Here is a 21,617-nt window from a genome sequence, read left to right on the forward strand (position 1 = left end):
ACTGATGTCCTAGAACAAGTTACCTCACTTCTTAGGAATTGATTTCCCTAATCTTTATAATACTACTACTAATAAGTAACATGAATCGAGCACTTGTTATTGGTAAGGCGATTTGTTCAGCATTTTAAATGCATAATATTATTTAAACTTCAGTCACACCTCTGAAACTCTATCCCAAAGCTCCAGTTAGAGACAAAAGCATGACCAAGGTTTGGAAGAGGGTCTTCTCTATTCTTTTCTAAGACTGGAAAGCCTAGGAGACTGGAATCATAGATTTTAAAAATTGTAATAGACTTTAGAGATAATCTAATATAATTACCCAATCTTATAAACGCAAACTAAAATTTAAGAGGGATTATATAAATTGTCTCAGACTACCCAACTACTTAGTAGAAGAAACCCAATGTTTACATCTTTTTGCATGATTTCCCCCAAAACCATATCATACACTATTCAACCTTCTAGTTATACCCTAATTATTTAATAGGGTGAAAAAATGATTATACGTTTTTTTTCTGTTTTCTCTTTAAAGTGTGCTTCTTAATTTCAAGATAACAAGACACTTGTTACAGCACCTTTCGTCACAGATTCCAAGTTTAAAATCATGCCATTCGCATGGTCCATGGACCACTCAGAGCATCACCATCCTTGTGGAAAATGGTTAGAGATGCCCCATCTTAGGTCCCATCCCAGACCTACTGACTCACAACCAGCCAGGCAGCCCATGAGCTTAGCAACAGGTGAGAAGAGCTGCTCTACGAGGCTCCTAGGTCTTATACACCAACCTCGTCACAACCAGCTCATCGTGGGCAGTGTTGACTAGTACTCAATGCCCAACAAACACCCATATGTAATCGCTTGTTGGCCTGTGTTTTCAGGAAACAGATCAACTACTAAGGAACATACTTTGGCACAGACTGCTATCTGAGTTACAGGTTATAATCTGAGATACAGATATAGACACTGCCTGGGTTTGTTATAGACTCACAATAAACTGGTATTTGTAGACCATGGTTTATCTTATCTCAAACTTGATGAAGGCTAAGCCTTGATGTAGGGTCAGGGCTGCAAAGTTAAGCTGGAAAGATATTGAAAGCATAAAAAATGTACAGCAAGCCTATATTGATCTCTGTTCGAAGGGGTGTATTATTCAAATTCTGAAATAACCCTATTGTAACATTACCTGTATGTTCCTTAAAAACAAACAATTGACATGGAATCCATTGTAATGAGAATATAGGACATTCTCTAATAATCCTTGGACTTGTTAGCATTTTACAGATGCACACATTTTTAATAAAACTCAGCCACTATCCACCCCAAAGTATGTAGCAATCCAACTAATTGAAATCTTACTAAGATGAGAACATTTGGGATGTATAACACATGGTCACACCAAAGGTAAATACGAATATGAGACATATTACTATTAATCTTGTTAAAAAATAATGACAAACATCCTGTAACTAGTAAGTTATATATCAATGATTTTGTTATGTGACAGTATGTTATAATTATATTCACTATTTACTTCCTTTTTTATTTAGCTATAAAAATACACTTTGAAATATACGTTATTTAGGAAATTGTCTTTTATAAATGTCTTAATTTATAAAAACACTTTATAAATGTGTTTCAATCACACACACACACACAAACACACACATATATATTAAGTGATCAGTTATTTATCTGCTTAGCAAACTTCCCTACGCTAAATATCATTGAATTATTATAGCAATTATTATAGCAAATATTAGTACTGACAGTTCTGATTGAGTCTGGAATCATCTCCTATATACATAATATTGTCCAGGAACAAAACAATTTTTTACATAATGAAACAAACATTCCTTTTTGATAGTAAAATTATTAGGCAATACACATTGACTGCAATATAATTATAAAAATTTAGACCAATTTCTGGAAATGACATACATATAACTATATATTGAAACACTTATAAGTTCAATTAACATTTCCAGCCCTCCCTCAACAGTTAAAAATTAGACTTTATTGAAAAATAATATTATTATTATTCAGTTGTCCTTAAGTCCTTTTGTATTTAAATGTGTTTGTATTAATGTGTTAAATAATACATCTAATTTTCAAATAGAAAGTAGCATTTAACTTCTATATGCCTAATATTCTAGGGTGTGGTGCTAAAGAATAACAAATTATTTGCTATAAACCAGTCCTGGATATTTCATCTTATCGCTAATTTTTATTGTTTGCAGAGAAGAGAACTAGTGTTTGTTTGTTTTTTCCCTCACTGGTGTAACCCGGGTTCCTTCTACCTTTCTATCTTCTCTTTTGATGGGAGTAGCCAGAAGAAGAGGAGAAAACAAGGAGTAATTAGGAAACTAGGTCAAGGTAAACTGCCAGAGGTACTCAGGAGTAAATTTCCCAGGGGTAGAAACAGAATGTTGATCTTCACTATCTCTCCATCATGCTTTTTCTGTATATGAAAGTTTAAGGGCTGGATACTAAAAACAGTATTCAAAAGTTGAGAAGGGGAAGGAAACAAATGTTTTCCAAGTTGGTTAACTATATCCTAAGTCTGTAAGTCTCTATGTGAAGGATTTGGAAATTGTGAAAATAAATATCTGATACATATACTTTGCCTGTTGAAGTTAGGCAGATAGGCTCAAGGGCTCTGCTGATCCCCTCCCCAAGAAATAGAATGACAAGAATTCACTATGAAGCACTGATAGGACCTTAATATGTCTCCAAATGCAGTTTTCTAGTGACCACCTTTCTCCATCACTTTTATGATCCTATCATTTCATATTCATACCTTCATTATCTATGTAGCAAAATGTAATTGTTAATTTTGCCTGGACCACTGCAAGGAAATCACGTGGCTTTTATTATAGGTAGGAGCTTATTTTAGAATTTTAATTATAAATGTTTCCATCTTCCTAGAGATTATAAAATCCTTCAGGACAGAGAGCTTCTCTCGAGACATTCTATAATCTCCAGAGTTTACCACCGTGATCTATTTTTTAATATGATTTCAAATGTTTTCATTAATAATGAATAGATGTCTATAAACTATTTCAGCTGAACCTCTAAAATTCCTGGGCATGGATTTTCAGGGACTTAAAATAATATCCACTGTTTGATTTCCCAGCTTTCTAGTTATTCAGATAGTCAAATTCAAAATGAAAAGAAAATTGTCAAATTTCTTTTTATACTTTCCATCACATTTCAGAAAATAAGCTTTATGCCATCTGCACATATGGCTGACAAGTTAGAGTAAAAATGTTTATGCTTTTGGATATGTTCCCCATGCCCACAAGCTCTCTAATTTGCAAATGTTGCGGTTTTCCGGAAACATTTGTAAGGTAACTGAATACCTAGTACATTGAAAAATAGGCTCTACTAAATAGATTACACTGTTTTAATCATTTCTACCATACTTTTAACATGAGTAGACTTTTTAAATAAATGACTCTTAAGTATTAACATCTCGTGTAGAGTATAGCAATATCACATATAGTGTTCACATAATATTACACATCATAAATTCAATTAATATATATTCTATATACATTACTTCCTTCAATTAAGTCTTTCTTCATATATTTGAACTATATTGTTATCTCACTTTTTGACCATTTACATGTGGCATTATGTGGAAATTAGATAATATACTGGTCTTATATTTGCTAATTGTTCCAAATGTAAGTCTTAGCTTCCCAAATAAATTATAAAATAAATGTCCGAGGCAATTACAAATGATTCTGCCATATTTGTAGACTCTAGTCTAATATTAATATCATAGAAATTATATAATAAATATTTAATACATTCAAAAATAACAAAAATACCCCTAAGATTAATCTACTATCATGTGCCACTCACTGCACATTGGGTATTTAATCCTTACAGCCTTTGAAGTAGGTACTGTTATTTCATCATTTTAAATATTAGAATACTGGGGCTCGAAACTTGATAATTTGTCCAAGGTTGCTGACACACAGATCCAACAACCAAACCCAGTCTCTCTCACGTGAAAGTCTGTCCTAATAACCACTAACAAGATACTTTTCCAAAGAATATGTAGATTCTTTTAGAAAAAGATTAATATCTTTACCAAATCAATGTCAATACATTCCAGCCGGTAATCAGTGTAAGACGAATTTTCAGCAATGACTATAGAATATTAGGTTACAGTCCTCTTTATTTTAGGAGTTTCTAGAATGGGATACTCATTCATCGTATAGAATTATTTATTCCACACATTTATGAAGATTAGCTTTGACAATAGAGAAACCCTCACACAGACAATAAAGAGAGCTGTGAACTCTGCCATAGAGAAGACACCTAGTATCCGAAACTCATGAATGGTAAATAAATACATATGTGCACATGACATAAAACACTCACACATAGAATTCTAATTTTTGTTCGCTTCAGTGAAGTCTCACTCACCAAATTTGCCATTTGAGGCTGCACTAAAGTAGATTACAACCACTTTTAGTTCATGTAATCAATAAAGACACCTACCAAAAAAAAAAAATGAAAGCAAAACAGAAACATACAATTTTTCCAAAATATTTTTAAGATGGAATATACTTTAAAATGGCAATATTTAGGAAAAAAAACTGATCCTCACCCTACACCCAAATCTGTGCTGTGTACCCTGTGTGCAGCAATTTATTTGCTTTTCATTCTAGATATCTGACATGGTGGATAGTTAAGTTCATCCATAGAGTGTAAAGTTTTCTTAATGCTTATTTTTAACAAAACTGGCAAAACATATTATTCTCTGATTAAAGGTAATAGCTCTCTATATTTCTAACCAGTGAAGATTTATCTTCTATTTGCTGATAAACTATTAAGTAGTGTCACTCACTCTTTGGAAACTTTCTTTGTATTACATGTTTTACAAAAGACTGATTCCAAAGCTGCTATGGTAAATACCTCATCAGAGTGAGGTCTGAACTTGGCCAATGTATTCTTCTGCTCAGAATATTGTTCTTTCCTCTTTTCTTGGCCTCTTCCTCCTTATTCTTAAATGTCAGCTAAAATGTCATAATTTTGAGGATTTCCTTAATCATTACAAAAGGGAGATTTAAGGTAACTCTTCTAAGGTCAAATATTACCAAAAGCACAGTCAAAATAATATTGAAACAAGAATCAAAAAACGATACGTAGGATGTATAACTTATAGAAGCATGTTATTCAATGGCAATCTTTTTTCTACTAGAATTTTATAAACTGAATGTGTTACCGTATATGGAAGCTTATCAAGAGCATAATAAATAAAATAATGACCAATTATTTTAGCTCCTGGCCTAGGTCACTAATTTCTCCAAATCATGCTGATCTGGAATGCAGGTTCCTGAGTTGTCCCTCTTTGCCTATTTCTCAGGCCAATGTCACAGCACAATTCCCAGAAGCCAGCACTTCCATCACTAACATCGTTTGTCTTTCCATTTGTGCATGTGGTATTTGAAAGTTTAATATGTAGAAGCAAGCACAGTACGAGATGCTCTAAATACTGTAACTATAGACATATAAATCAACGGATAACAGATCTGAAAGCCTTTTACAAAAAGCCCTATTGATGCCAATTTGATAGAACAAACAATATCATTTTTAATTACAAGATTCTTAAATCTCTTTTTGAACGTGGATACGGTATTCTAATTTTACCACCTATAGTCTAAACGTGTGCAGTAACAACACAATTTAAGTTCCATAATCTATATTTTGGGCGGTTATATAATTTTTGTAAAATGAAAATGCCTGAGATCATTGTCTAAAATAACCATAACATTAACCTGTGTTTTCTTGATATGAAGACTAGTCATATTGCAGTAATATTTTCCTAATATACTTCGGGCAAAATAATTCAATATGTTGCCTTTCACATTAAGCGATAGGTTAGTCGCCTTGTTACTTTTGAATGATACTCCTTTGAAACACTTATTTGGTTCATTTTTGTTCCCTGATTTATACAGACATATCAGTTTAAGGCAGTATTTTTTTATAACATGAGAGCTAGTATGTTGTACCTAATATATTAAAAATATATCAGTTCTAAATACAATGCTTTTAGCTATAAAAATACAACTAAGAAATCTGTACTTGTTGCTATAACCTACCTATATGCACAACTTATATGTAGAACTTACCCGTTTCAGTTCAACTGTATTCACTTAACACTACTTATGTACTAGAAATACTATACGTAATCTGAAAGCTGTAACTGAACATAAATCAGTCTTTTCTCTTAATGCATTTATTGATCTTTGAGATATTAATTAGCTATCTATAAAAATAGTGATTAAATATTAAAATTATATTTAATCAGACTTTATGACATCGGTCTTCAAATATTTTATGGTGGGTAATATTGGGAAAATATCAAGCTTTTTATTACCTCAAAAGCCCAACTAGAATTAATGGCCAGAATTTACTAGGATGTTGATTTTGAGTTATCATAAGGGAGAACTTGATAAAAGTAAGAACTACATGAAAATGAAACTGGTGAGCTTTAAAGTTTTTGAGCATCTTTATGCTTTGAATATTTCAGTAGAGAGGTAATTGACTAATTTTATATAATAAATTCAAAGCCTAAGTATAGTGCCTAGTGATAAAAGATGCTTACTGAAGTCTAGTTCCTTTGATACGACCATACCACACCTTTATATCTATTAATCTAAGAACAAAATGTAGGCTCTGCCTTTGCAAACTGTGAGCTAAGAGAAAAGGGAATAACTTGTGTTATCAGTTGGAAGAGCCAGGTTATAAAATTTGAAACAGGCTTTGCTTTATTGGCAGGCTTTGAAAAAGTAAGGAGCTTACAGGGTGGAGGATATTTTAAGGCTGAGACTGAGAATGTACAAAGTTTCAAATGCAGAGACAAAGAGAGTTAATTTAAAATATAAGCAAATAGAATATAGGTGACTATTTTTTTACTTATCGAAGGCTATTTTGTTGTATTAAAAATCTAAAAGGAGTTCACTGACATGCCATACCAACTCTGACAATATCAACTAATATGCTAGATTATAATATACCAGATAGATGATTGATTGATAGATAGATAGATAGATAGATAGATAGATAGATAGATAGATAGATCAAGTTTCTCCACACCGACCTCTATAATTTACAAGACGGTTTTTTGACACTTTAAGCACTCTGGTTAAAGTACCTGCTGGGCACTATAGTTACTTTGTTGACATTTGTCTTTAGTCTGCATGCAGAATACAGGTGCTTCTTTGAAACAACATGTTTTGAAAAGGGCAGCCATGCTTGGCTTTTAAGAACTCTGACCAACCATATGGCTTAAGGGAAGTACAGAAAATGATGCAAAATAGAGCCACATAGGAAAAGGTTTGGAGGAATTGTAGAACTTTCACAGCATGGTTTCCTTATTTACCTTGAAATGATAGGTTAATATTCATGTATAAACTATGACAAAAAAGTATCTGTGTTTTATTCGTTAAAAATATATTACTCACCTTCCCTCTATTGTCAACAATTTATCATTCCAACATCAGATAATTGAAGGTGCCTGGTATTATTTGTTATTACTCTCTTCCTTGTAAATCCAAAATAGCAAAGGAATAGCTTATGATCTTAGCATTTTATTGTGATTATACCAACTCACCACAAGGAGGTGAGGGTACCTCAAATCTGCTTCAAAATTCTGAGGCTTGGACCATAAGCGAGTTTTCCTTACATCAATATACATAAAATAGGAAAATGCATTCCAGAAGGCAAGAACAGAGGGAAGGAGGCATTAAATGAAACGCAATTTGAAAACAGCATGTTGTATTGGAGAAACTGCAAGGATTTCAGTATGGTTAGGTTACATGGCGTGCAAATGTTGGGGGCGGGGTGGGGGGGTGGAGATGACACCAAAGGGACAGGCAGAACCGGAGAAGTGGAGTATGATGACAAGATCTGTGTTTTAGAAAAGTATTTCTGGCATAGATATTGATGATAAACTAGAGGAGAATGATGAGAAACAGGAAGGCAGTCTAGCAGGCTACTAAATTAATGCCTGGAGGGAAACGCTGAAAACCTGAACTAGAACTGTGTGAAGGGAATAGGGAGCAGGGAATAGATACAGGAAATATTTAAGTATTAGAACTGACAGATGTTTTTGAGGCAAACATTTTACAACTGCCATGAAAGGAAAAGAAGTTTTTCCCTCAACAAGACTCCCAAAAAAAGCTTGATGGTTTAGACATTACACGAAATTGATACTCAAAACAATGGTAACAGATTACACAGCATCATCTTTTAACCTTCGGGATGGCAATATTATTACAGTTTTGGATACGTACTGAAAAATTTCCAGAGAGCCAGTTCAAAACAGCATTTGGTTGTATCTGACAAAGCGTTTTAATATTTTCGCATTAAATATTTCACATAGCTTTAAATAAATGTTCTCACCACCTGACTGTTAAATGTATGCTAACAGTACCCAAAAGATAGAATTACACTGCAAAATCACTTTATTATGAAGAGGAAGAACATAAATGACATCGTATGTATTATTATTTAGTGTTACCATAATTGAAATAAGCTGTATTTCTGTGTTTATGTCAAATATGTATTTTTCCTTTTTACAAACATAATTTTTAAGTCATCAGAATATAGAACAATTTGATTAAGGAATAAAGAAAAAAAAAGAAACATTATAACAGATTTTCTTCCCTATAACTCTACACCACAATTAATTAATTCTCCAAATGTTGCCTAGCTGCAAGCTGAAATTCGGTATTAGAGAACTGGAAATTCAATGACATACTATTTCACACTCAGCCAGGGGTGTCATGGTTAAGAACACAAGCAGTAAAGATAGATTATACTGGTGGCCTGGGCGAAAGCTATTAGGTTGGTGCAAAAGTAATTGCGTGTTTTTGCCATTATTTTTAACCTTTTAAACCATGATTACTTTTGCACCAACCTAAACTGAACTTCTCTGTTTGCTGTTTTCCCATCTGCAAATGGGAGCATTATTGTAAGGACTAAATGAGTTAATACAGCTAAAGCGTAGTGCCTGACCTGAAGTCAACAATTATTGGCTATCCATGTCAACTGGCCAAAGTTTTTGAAAGTACAGTAATGTCTATTGCTGGGTAGAGTTCTGGAAAGGGGCATTCATTGGTTGCTGCTGAAAATGTAAGTCATTGCAAAGGTGTGGAACTCAGGAAACATTGATTAAAGAAAATGCACACATACTCTTTTCACATGAGAACATCTAATATTAATCAAGTGATTTAAACAACAGTGCATGTATTTTAACACTAACCAAAGTTAGCTGAAAATATTCTGGTGATGGTATTATGTATAGTGTGAGTGAAAATAAAGTTTTATTTGATAGGTCAAATTTGATGAGACACAGGGTTGCCCGGTGTATTGTGTCACAAAGTTTTTGATTCTGTGGCCATATTCAGACGCTTTTAGAAAAAAATGCCATGATAGATTAACAACATTTGCCTTGATAGTGGCATCAAACGTACGTGTTTGTGGCTATAGGAGAAAAACAAACAAACAAACAAACTTGATCACATTTGCAGACTGGTTGACATTAAATACATTAACTAATAGCATATTCATGTAACCATCTAAAAATGAATACTCATATGATTTTCCAGACATAGTATGTTTGGATGAACCAAAATGTTTCAAATACGCTATATAAATGTATCAATTTTGAGTTAAAATTTATTTGCAATTAAGTAATTTAACACAGCATAGGCCATTGTTAATGTGTAATTAGTAAATTTTAAACAAATGAAACACCTAAAATATGCTACAATTTTGCCAGGTAACACAGCTTAGGGTAAAATTTTTTTCATGCCGTTCTTCTGTTCATATATTTTGCCCAATATCTGAAAAACATATATTAAATATATGAAGGTAAATATTTACTTACAAGTTTGCTTGATTACTTAATTCCCATTAAGAGGTGACTGCAAAATGAGTTACAGAGTGGTACGATTTAATGAACATGTTTTATGTTAGTTCAAAATAACCACTTGAGTCTATATGATTTACAAGTGACAAGCGCCTTCTATTTTAAGAGAATATTCTTAGAGGTAAATGTATTCTTTTCCTTAGGCAAATCACGGTATTTCATCACAGGATAAGCCATTTTATTAATTCAGAGGGTATGCAGTTACTCTTTCCCATGTTTTCCTTTGAAATAATACTATAATCAAATGACATGGATGACGTCACAATACTAGTAGAAAACTAGGAGTCACGGCAAAAACTTTTCTTTTTACATACTTTTTTCAACATGACACCTAATGCACAGAAGTGAGCAAAACCTTGCTGAATTTGATTAAACTTTACATAACTTGATGCGCTGTAGCTGCACCACCACACATCGCAGAGTCCGTGAACCTGACAGTGGGAAGGTCACACTCCACGGCCGGTCACATCCCCAGACTGCTAAAACACCATCCCAGTGCAGACAAAGCAGGTGTGATGTATTAGGAAAGGAAACAGCCTTACCTATGTCTGAGGATATTTTTTTTCCTGGTAAAAGTACTCTCAGGAACTAATATTACCTCCTCCCTAAACATGAAAACATTCAAGAATATATCACTATGCATGTGTGTGAGGGTATTTCAACAAACTTAAATCATAAGGAAAATGTAGAATATAGGCCCCGGGAGCTCTTCTGGGTTTCTTTACCACTTTTCCAGTACACCAATAATATATCTGCGGCAAGCAAACTCAGTCAAGTAATACATCTTTATTTCCAGATTTCCTACTATCAGGGGAGGTTTTAAAGTCTGGAGTGCTATAAAAAGAAATAGTTACTTCAAGCTGTTATTATGAATAGTGTACCCCCAAAACGAACTAAATAAGAGTTTAATGAGCTCTTTTTCAAAATTTACAATTGAGGAAACTACAAAGTTGTTTTCAAAGTGCAAATAACTATTTTTTTTTCAGAATAATGGACTCAAAATACCTAAATCTTCATGATTGTGCAGAAGGAACAAGAACATGAAGCAACTACCGGGTTTCCCCAAAAATAAGACCGGGTCTTATATTGAGACCCATTAATATAAGACACATTATGTTACGCAAAAGACGCATTAGGGCTTATGTTCAGGGGATGTCATCCTGAAAAGTCATGCTAGGGCTTATTTTCTGGTTAGGCCTTATTTTCGGGGAAACACGGTATCAGCTCGAGGTGTGGCAAATCACGTGATTCCTAAATGGATAAGATAGAATTAAACCTGCAGCCACTACAGTCCGTAACCAAGATGTATTTACAATAGCAACCTTATTGACCACAGAGAAAGAAATGGCATTCTAAGTGTTTCTCTAAAACAAATGTCACTGAGAGGATGAGCATGCAGAAATATGAATGAAGAATGGATGGATGAATGAATAGGAGGGTTTACAGGTCATAATTAGAATATGCCCAAGTCTCCGACTCAAATTAAGTTTTACTTCGTGGCTTTTTTAAACATGCAAAAATCTCCCCATGTTCATTTAGTTCAGTACTAAATAAGCTTATGTTGGCAATTTTCATAGGTCTGGGTGTGATAGGGAAAAATAACTATCATCTCTTCTTGGCCTGATTCTAGATTAGCAAAGAAGTCACAGATGGAGACTAAATATCACCCTTTCCACAATAATTACTGATACAGAGAAACATGGTTTAAATATATGGCAACAATTGGGTGCATTAACCTTAATTCTGAAATTAAACAGACTTCCTAGCCATAGCAAGGACCAACCAGAAGGCTCCCCATTGAATCACAGAAATGCTTGCAGAGGCAAAGCCTACTCTTATATGATTTTCAGCAGATTCTGTACCTTCCACCGGAGCCTGGAAGGAAGAAGGTGGAGCTCAATATGCCAGCTCCTTATCCCAAAGTAACCTAACGCGTAAGTCACTCTACCTAACCTGGGAAGGAAGGAATGAACTGTGGAACAGAGGCTAAGAGTGTTGCAAATGGAGTTTCCTCCTCATAAAAGAAAACAGGATGAAGAAAGAGGTAGGACCTCCATATCCCAATATCTTTCATTGGTTAAAACTATACCATACAGCTATAGACCCCAGGAGATGGAAAGAGCCACGGGTTGAACTGATCAATGCTGATGTGTTTTTTTTAAGTTTCTCAGTTGAAAAGTAAAAGGCTGAATAAAGATCATTTCATCACCATTCTTATGTATTAAAATGGCAAAATTAAACACATAATTTATTCTGAAGGCCAAATATTAGGTGACTCTAGAAGTATACTTTATGCTTCTAAAAGCTACCAATCCTCAAATATGTAAATAAAAAAAAAGAAAAAAGAAATGTATTTCTCTAGAAACACTGGTAACATTCTATACTTATACAGCTATCAGTGTAGCATTCACTTTATTTCCATAATATTGTAGCACTGATGTTTCAGTAATCATGTACTCGGCTGCTGAACTTTGTTAAGTCGCAACAAATGATAAAATTGAGCACTTGTCAAATCAATTAGATATAAGCCATTTTTGAAATTACACATTTTGTTTCTTCATCCCATTAACATTAGTCACAATACAGACAATATGAAGAAGTTGGTTCCCCATATGTTCAATATTTTTAAGAAAATCACACACTCGATTTGAATTAGGAAATTCTGAGCCTAGACTTTCTCCTTACTTTGTACAGCATTTACAACAAATATACCTACTTTAAAAGAGAGAAGAAAGAATGGGGAAGTACGTACATCAAATTCCTTTTATGTTTCAATCATAAAAGGGATACATCAGACAAGACGACTTACTAGTTCATTCTTAAAGACTTAAGTTTTTCTCTGGATGAATTTACTAATTAAAACTGAGTGATTTAACATCTCAGATAAGTTATAGCACTTCAAACACCCTGACAATTAAAATAGAAAAAAAATAAATAATGTGATTTCAAAAATATGATGTGCACCAAACAACGCTGACGTTACTTACCATCTAAAAATGATATGCTGTACATTTATAATAATCAAAAGGTTAATAAAAGCCTGTATTAAATTTGTGGAATTTTTTTTTACCCAATTTTGGCATACATTGATATTAAAAGTAAAACTTGGACAAAGATTCCTGTTTCCTGAATATCGGTGTGAATAATGAAATCAGGATAATATATTTCTCTCTAATGAGTAAATAATAATTTTCTTATTAGTATAGGTAAATAATGTACTACTTCTCACCAACCAATGAATTTTGCTGGCATAATGCACTTCTTTATTGGAATTCATCTTATTAAGACAAACTACTACATCCTAGCGTGATGTAAACCAATAATATTTGCTTTTATATTTATTATATATTTTATACTTAATTCAATTATCTGAAAGATACAATTTTTAGGGTAGAGGAAAATAGACCAATATACTATTGTTTTGACATTGTTGTGTTACTTGAAATAATTGCTCGTAAAAAGACCTATCTATACACTTGTAGGCAAGTTAGACTCCTTGAAAGACATCTTAGAAAATATATAAATATATACAAATTTATACACAATAAATTTGTAATATAATTCTATAGTAAATAATGTTATGTATCTATATATTATATACTACACATTTAAAGGATTTTATCAAATATGTGTGTACAGTATTTACATATATATGTTTGTATATGCTTGATTGTGTAAAACATATTTGTTAGAAACTATTTGATCAATTGAAAACACATTTCTCAAATGTAATACAGTGAAATTATAGTCTAAAAGCTATACAAAAAAATGTAAAGTGACCTTTAGCAGAAAGCACTATTTAAGCCAAAATTTAGTACACTTTGAGAATAAATTAAATTCATCAAATGCTAGCTCAAACTCCTCATCATTTAGAACTGCACTATCATGGTCTTTCAAATACATTAAATAAATGCAACTCCCTAAGAGAAAATACTCTACTTAAAGTTTACATGTGTCCTGTACGTATACAGTTACAAGAAGGGAGGTTATATGATTCCATCAGCTCAGCAGCAGCTCATTTTCACTAACTGTCAGGAAATTAGATTCTATTTCTACTTAATCTTAGAAATGAGCTTCTTAAAAATTATTTTAGGCTAGTTGTAAAAAATCATAGTATTAACAATAAAATTGTTTTTACATACATTTCAATAACAGAGAATAAGTAAGTCAGAAGCAAATATTTGAAATGGCATTGAAATGAAAAAACATTAACTATATCTTCTAAAAATGTCCATCATATTGAAAAGTTATTTGGGGACAGAAAGTCATCATATTTTAGCATCATATGCTAAAGCATAGTCATCATATTTTAAAATGTGTACCAAATAAAAATGTTACTTTTAGAGTTTCATGCTACTTTTTGTCTTGTGATGACCTCTCCTGGTTGAGTTGCTCATTATTTTAGATTCTTGTAGTTACCACTTTTTCTCCTCTAAATGTTTTTAGTATTAAGAATATAACTATCACTCTTCTTCAGAGCTGTATATAACGTAAATAAAAGTTTTCATTAAGTTTAAAAATATAAATGTAAAGCACTGAATACATGCAAGCTCATTCCAATCAGTAAAGTCTGTACCATTGTTATTATTTACTTTATTTTGGGATGCGGGGAAACTGGGTTTTGGTCAGACAATTTAAACTCACATGAAACTAAAAGTCATTGTAATAAAGTCATTATAACTTTTAAACAATAAAGAATAAGAGCTAGATAAATAAATCTTAATAATCAAACATAACTATTAACTTGACTATTTTAAAAGGAATGGTCTCTGCTCTTCCCTATCGCCGATTTCTAAGTTGGAAAAACTAAGAATATATTTCTGAAATAACAACTTTTCCGCTCTTAAAATATATTAACCCAATGGCTGCATGTGTGCCATCCTTGACACGAGACAAGTGTTTCAGATGCATCCATTATAATTAAAGTATACAGAATGATGAAATATAGAACCCAGGCAAAACCTTGGAGATGAGAGCCTTCAATCAGTGAATATAATAAACTAAAATTATAATGAGTTTACTTTCTGAGAAAAGTGGCAGTTAGTTCTACATCACCAGACCTTGAAATAGAAACTAAAATTTCATTAAAATAGTGTCCTCAGGATGGAGTTAACACACTTATGTAAAGATTAATACCAAGCATATCTTGACAATTTCTGCTTACATCTCTAAAATTGACGTAAAATAACAACATATCACACTTTTTTGAGGTTTAATCTGTTTTGTGAGAAGAAAAAAAAACTATAGAATGTGTTTCAGGTTCATTACAAACATAGATTGCCTTTAGTGGCTTCCCTGTCTTGAAGTGCAAGAAAAGAGAAGCAAATACTGTATTGGGGAAAATATCTCAAAATTAATACTGGTTCATCACATGACATTATTATGTAGTAGATTCTATTAGCACAACTTATAAAGTCCTTTCTCAATACTTACCCTTATTAATATTTTCACACTGGAGTAAGACCATGAATATTAACAACATATAGACAAGGGTGCTTTCATACACCCCAGGGTCTTATAAACAGAGACGGAACTGCTTCACGTAGGATGAATTCTGGAAAACACTAAACTTTTTTTCCCTAAATGAAAAATACTTATTTTTAAACTAAAATCTCCATGATTATTCCTGAACAACTTATTCATTCTCAGAAACAAGTACGTGCTTATGAACATTACCCTAAGATATCTACAGGGAACCTCTGTAGTGTTTAACTCCTTCTGAAGCCAAAGAGCAGCTATGCATTTTTCTCTCTGGATGCGCACACAATATGCACTTCCAAAATCAATGCAGAAGATGGGCTGGAATCTTCCATGTCTTTCTAGCCCTCCTAACCTCATGAAAACATGAGCAATCTTAAAAACAAACAAACAAAAACAAACAAACAAAACCTGGCTAAAACACACGGAGATAAACATAATGGAACAGCCTCATTTTCCTGAGATCTCTTAAGAAATCTGTTATTACATTACTGTTTTGTACTGACAGTCACAAGTTCTAGGCTGCATTACATCAAACTGCCTAAGCATCAAAGCGATTTCAGTTACAATATTGGATTCACTGTCTCCATTTTAATAAGCAAGTACTAAACAGTCATTAACTTGCTGGAGGTGGGTGGTGGGGGTTAAAGACGAGTCCATAGGAGCCCAAACTGTTCAAAATATGCCCCTCTTCCAACCCGTGCTCATTTAAGTTGATACCACAAATTAAAAACAAGAAACTTATTTTTGCCATAGTCTTCACTTTTCAGTCACTGACCTACCTAAGCAAAATGCCATGAACACCCTCTACAGACACACACGGAAGTGGAAGAATAAGTCCTAAGACACCGTCATCTACACCCATCCCTCTAACCAAGCGGTTGCCACCCTATCTCCACGACCAGGAACAACTTTGCAAAAACATCACCAGCATCCAAACATCCCAGCCCTCTCCTCCCCCTTCCACCCTCCAACCAGGAGCGCGGGGTTTGGAGTTTGCCTGCTGCAGTGGCTGCAGGTGCATGACAGCGGGGACACAACACAAATCAGGGGGCGAGCAGGGCGAGTGCAGCTCGGAGTGGGGACCCCGGGGCGGAACATCCCTGCGGCGCGGACCCCGCTCCAGCGCAGTGAGCCTGCGGGCGGGCTACTTACGGGACGCGGAGGGGGCCGTCCAGCCTCTGCAGAGGACGCTGCTGATGAGCCAGAGCCACAGCGCTGCCCCGCAGCCGGCTCGCCGCGCCGCCGGCATCCTTCGCCTCCCGCTCGCGGTACTCCAAAAGCTCGCTGCGGAGGGTGGCCGTGCGCCTCTCCGGGGGGTGCTCCCAGGGAGGCGGGCTGTCCTCAGACCTCCGAGAACGCCCGGCTCCTCCCTCCGCCGCCTGTGGTGCCCTCAGCCCCTCCAGGCTCCAGTTCTGCCGGGCTCGGAGCAGCCGGGGAGTCGCAGCGTCCTCCTGGCTGCCTGGCTGCCTGGCTGCCTGGCTGCGCGCGGGGCTGGCCTCTTGCTAGGCGAGCCCGGGAAATGCCAGGGGGGAGAAATTCAGATCAAGCAGGAAAAGGGCGGGGGGGGGGGACGAGGAGGGGACACCTACCCCGCCCTCTCCCTCTAAGGAAAAGGAAAAAAAAAAAAAAACAAGAAAGAAAGAAAAAAATGAGCAAAGGACGTGGAGGCAAATCCGAGGAGCGGAGGATGCTGCGGGAAAGGGCTGCGCGCCGGGGACGGCGGCGCTGCTCCGGGGGCGCTGCGGGCGGGCGGGCGAGCGCGCCCCTGGCCGGCGGGCAGCGGGACTCCGAGGGCTCCCGAGCCCGGCGGCTCACAGGCACAGACGCGGCTGGGAGGGCACGCAGCCCGCCGGCGGCGCGGCGCACGCACGGCCCCCGCGCGGCACGGTGCGGGGCAGCGGCATCTCCCGGCGGAGCAGCTCGAGCGGCGGCCGCGGCGGGCGGAGCGCAGGGGACGCCACCGCCGCCGCCAGCAGCAGCAGCGCCTGCGAAGCCCGGCGGCGGGCGAGGCGCGGGGCGCTCCCTCCTCTCCCCTCCTCCAGTCCCCACCCTGGCTCCCCCTCCTGCCGCGCCTGACCGGACCCCCCTGGCTGTCCGAGCCCTGCTGCCCGGCCCTCCCCGCGGTGACCGGAGAAGGAACCGACGGGCCCGGCGCCCTCCGCTGAGGCGGGGGCCGAGGTAGGGGGCGCGCACGGCTCCCCAGGCGGGAGGCGGTGCCGAAGTTGGGAATTGGCAGTGCAGGCGTGGAACCCCGCTCCCACCCTGGCTGCCCCCCACCCAGCGGCGGGAAACAGAACGCCCTCGCTCGGATGCCTTCCCTTTTCCTTCTCTCCTCCCCTTCAGATGGAGATGGTACAGGCTCCCGGAGCTCCGGCCCCCCGGGAACCACAATCAGGCGTCCGACAGACAGGTCTTCCGAGTGGTCCTAACACCAAGTGACGGAGCCCAGCCTCCGGACTGGAGCAGTGGGGACTGCAGACACCGCTAATGCAGATATTCTCAATATGCAATTAATTCTTAGTCGCACAAATAAATGCACACGCTGCTGGCAGGAAAACTCCATTCAGGTAAACACGCACACAAACGGACACACACAGAAAACTGGAAAAAATAAGCGGGCATACGGATAACTACTTCAGGGGCGCTGATGCATTGCAAGCACCAAGGATTACATAGAGAGACCCAGATTTTCTATTCCCATTTAGATGATTTCAGTAATAAATCTCAAGCTCTTCTCCTCAGCTCACACCTCTCCACACTCCATCCTCCATACATTTTGCCTCCATCCAGGCTACGAGAAGTACTTGCTATCTCTCTGCAGAACCAACCCTTTGCCTGACTTAATGACACAGTTAAGAATTATTGACTATCTCACTAACGATGTTTAGGGAGGGCAAAGTAGGAGGGACCATGTCTTTCTATATTATGCGATGAATAAGCATTTGTCTTTCAAGATAAATAAAAATTTTATGGATCCTTGCCTGCTCCTGGAATGCACTGTTACTTTAATGTGATGCTTAGGTCTCCTAAAGGTCCACTGTAAACAGTACAGTGTGCTCACTGCATAATTAGTGTGGTGGTGATGGGCCTGATTCAGCATTCTTTATTAGAGCTTCGTTTCTTATTGATTTAGAGGGCTGTTTTGTCCAAGGAAGAGCTGCAGATTGGGTACAGTCTGGAAAATGAAGAAACACGCAGATGACTAACAGGAAACACTGGATCCTCGTGCTGTAAAACTCGCCTCCTATAAAATAATACAGTAAACGCATTCTCGTGGCTCATCAAATGCCCCCTTTTTATTGGAATTCCCACAGATGGTCAAAAGTCAATGAATACTGTCAAAAACACTCTGGTAGAGAGCTGCCATATTGACCGTTTGTAAGACCTCAAAAAACCCAGTCATAGGAACAAAAGAATATTGTGAGAGAGCACAACTTTTCAGAAGTCACTTGTTTATGACTCTGTTTTGAAGCACTGCTCTAAACTCCACTAATGTGGCACTAAAGGTTTCTTAATAGAAGAGTAAAAGAGGAAACAATCGAAAGTATTACCATTTCGGTATCTCAATGGATGCCGTGCAATTGGTATCTAAAGGAAATTTGAAGTGATTCCATTTTTCAGGGTACTGAGCAAAAGGAGCTGGCAGTTGTTACCTACTTGTTTTGTAACAGCAAATGACATACCTAAGAGTGTTTTTTTTTTTCTCCGAAAAGTATCGTGACCAATTTGTAATCATTTCTTTTAATGAATGAGAACAAAGGAAACGAAACCTGGTTTTAATGACACTTATGTAACCACCCTGTATCAACATTGTGCTACAATGTATAGTCTTACATCATGGGCTGGCGGTGTGAGCTACTTAGGAACCTGCCTTCAACTATGTTCAGTGCATTTTGCCAGGTTTGAAAGTTAAGGATGTCACATTGTTTGTACTGTTACTACCTTTGCTTCAAACTTGTGTTCATTGTACATGGGCATTGGGATTCACAATATAGTTAAAGAAAGAGGACTTTATCAGTCGCAGGATCCAATATGTCTTAGATTCTAATGCTACATTCTCCCTATTTAGTTCATCATTTTTCATCATTAGATATTAAAATTAAGAAGCTTCTCTTTTACTTCAATTATAACTATAACTATTAGTGGCAAGGTATGTCCGACTAAGCCTGTTTGACCTGGTCAACATTCAGGGTCCTGTAAAAGTGGTAACCCCAATCAGTGGGTTCACACTGACTTACCAGATACGGTAAACAGGGACCACCTTGTTCCCGAGAGCGAATTCATTATTTATATGTGCATTACACTGCATTTGCAAATAATTGAAGATAGCCTATGACGATCTGAAATATGTTTCTTTAGTTGGATATAAAGTCAATCAAAGCTTGAGAACAATAAAACCAAGTAAACCAATGACAATGTAGAGAGAAAACAAAAGCACACTGGGGAAAAAGGATGGACAAGTTGCATTAGTTTGGATGTGGAGTAATACAAAACAAGAAACGATAGACAGTCCCTGTTTCCCACAACTCACAACCTCTTTTCTCCTTCCACAGAAATTATTGGATTAGTATAATTTTTTTATGTGAACATGACCTCATAATTGGGAATGAGGTACGGCATCACTATCAGTATAGTCATCATTCATTTGATTATCCAGTATTTGTTGAGTATTTACTGTTACTGAGCTGGACGTTGTTTTAGATCCTCGGATTATCCCTCTGAGCAAGACAGAGTTGGGGAACAAATGGTTGAACTAAGACATAAACATCAGGCAGCATCACTTTTACAGTAACATCTATTCAAGTTAATGTTGACTAGGTACTTATTCTAGTCCCCTCGTGTACTCTTTAAAAATGCATATTATCAAAATAGAAAGATATGGTCATAGGCATCATCATTACCATTCCAAAGATCTGTGACTGATGTTCCACCCATGGCAAATTATCTCAGAAGTCCGCCCCACATTTTGGAACTTAAGTGGCAAAAGGAGTAAAAATAGTTGGTTTTAACAACAGGCAAATTATCTCAGAAGTCCGCCCCACATTTTGGAACTTAAGTGGCAAAAGGAGTAAAAATAGTTTGGTTTTAAGAACACATGGAGGTGACTAACTACTGAAGGCAACACTGGGTAAATTCAATAAGTAGAAACACTTTGGTTTATCTCTAGGCGAGGTCCTTGGGATGGAATTTCCTCCTAGAAAACAAGCTGTTCAACTGTGCCCAGAAATGAGTCTATTCCCTCAGAAAACACGAGTCTAACTGGAATAGAATCACTTGCCAGTCTGGTTGCACACTCCAAGAAGAATGTAGTACCTGTTTCTCTGAAGGTAAAGGCTATGTCTGAGACATCTTTTCTCTAGTGAGACAGGACAGGTCGAGTTTTACAGTGAAGTTTCTTCTGTGCAGAAAACCCACCTGGAGTCTGGGCCTGTGGCAATGCTACTTGGCCCTGGGCACAGTGAGATACTTCACATCATAATCAAATATTAATTGTGAGACAGCCTGATTGAGGAAGATGGCATGAGCTATAAGTAATGTCCAAAACCCCTGTCTGTTTTAAAGGTTTCAGAGAAATGCATGACAACTAGTGTTATGTGGACTAACCTCTCTGGAGATATTTGTTTAGAAACAATTCATATTTACAGTGTGTAATATTAATGGGAAAGGGTATAGATAGAAAAACACGGTCTTAATGCATGTACGAGACATCTTTGAAATTAATAATTGAGTTTAGGAAAGTGAGAGGGAGATGGCTAAACCAATTTAGAATGCCAAACCTGCTCTTATTCTTTATTGCATCCTTCACTTTCTGGACACCGAGTTTCTTTTGATTGTAGTCTAACGTGCATATAGATGAATCACATAACTCAGAATAATTGTTGTTTCAGAATTGCAATTAAAAACCATTTTCTATGGCATTTTACAGGTTTGGCTCTGACAAATCTAACCTATAATTTATGTAGTGTTTACTTTAAAAAAAAAATCTCCCATTATTTGACTGTCTCATAGATGAAAGGAAATGTGATTTCAAGTTGAATGGCACCAGGTAGCATCCAAGATCCAATCCAAGCATTAGATTGAATTAGTAGTCAGGTTAGACCAGGGAACATAATATAGCAAACAAGTCATATTGCTCGGGGGAATCTGTGCATTTTAAGTACAACACAAATAAGCAAAAGGATAG

General features: G+C 36.8%; 2 protein-coding genes across 2 annotated transcripts in view; one reads left to right on the forward strand and one right to left on the reverse strand.

Moving 5' to 3' along the window:
• The window catches only part of CNTNAP2 (contactin associated protein 2), a 1,530,550-nt gene extending 1,513,403 nt beyond the window's left edge, over positions 1 to 17,147 (reverse strand). Inside the window, exon 1 of the mRNA XM_033098968.1 lies at positions 16,586 to 17,147. Within this exon, the coding sequence (XP_032954859.1) occupies positions 16,586 to 16,682 (97 nt within the window). The 5' untranslated portion in view covers positions 16,683 to 17,147. The remainder of the gene's footprint in view (positions 1 to 16,585) is intronic.
• The window catches only part of LOC117017981 (atherin), a 63,375-nt gene continuing 58,839 nt past the window's right edge, over positions 17,082 to 21,617 (forward strand). Inside the window, exon 1 of the mRNA XM_033098640.1 lies at positions 17,082 to 17,611. Within this exon, the coding sequence (XP_032954531.1) occupies positions 17,082 to 17,611 (530 nt within the window). The remainder of the gene's footprint in view (positions 17,612 to 21,617) is intronic.

Source organism: Rhinolophus ferrumequinum, chromosome 26, assembly GCF_004115265.2.
Source record: "Rhinolophus ferrumequinum isolate MPI-CBG mRhiFer1 chromosome 26, mRhiFer1_v1.p, whole genome shotgun sequence".
Taxonomy (NCBI): domain Eukaryota; kingdom Metazoa; phylum Chordata; class Mammalia; order Chiroptera; family Rhinolophidae; genus Rhinolophus; species Rhinolophus ferrumequinum.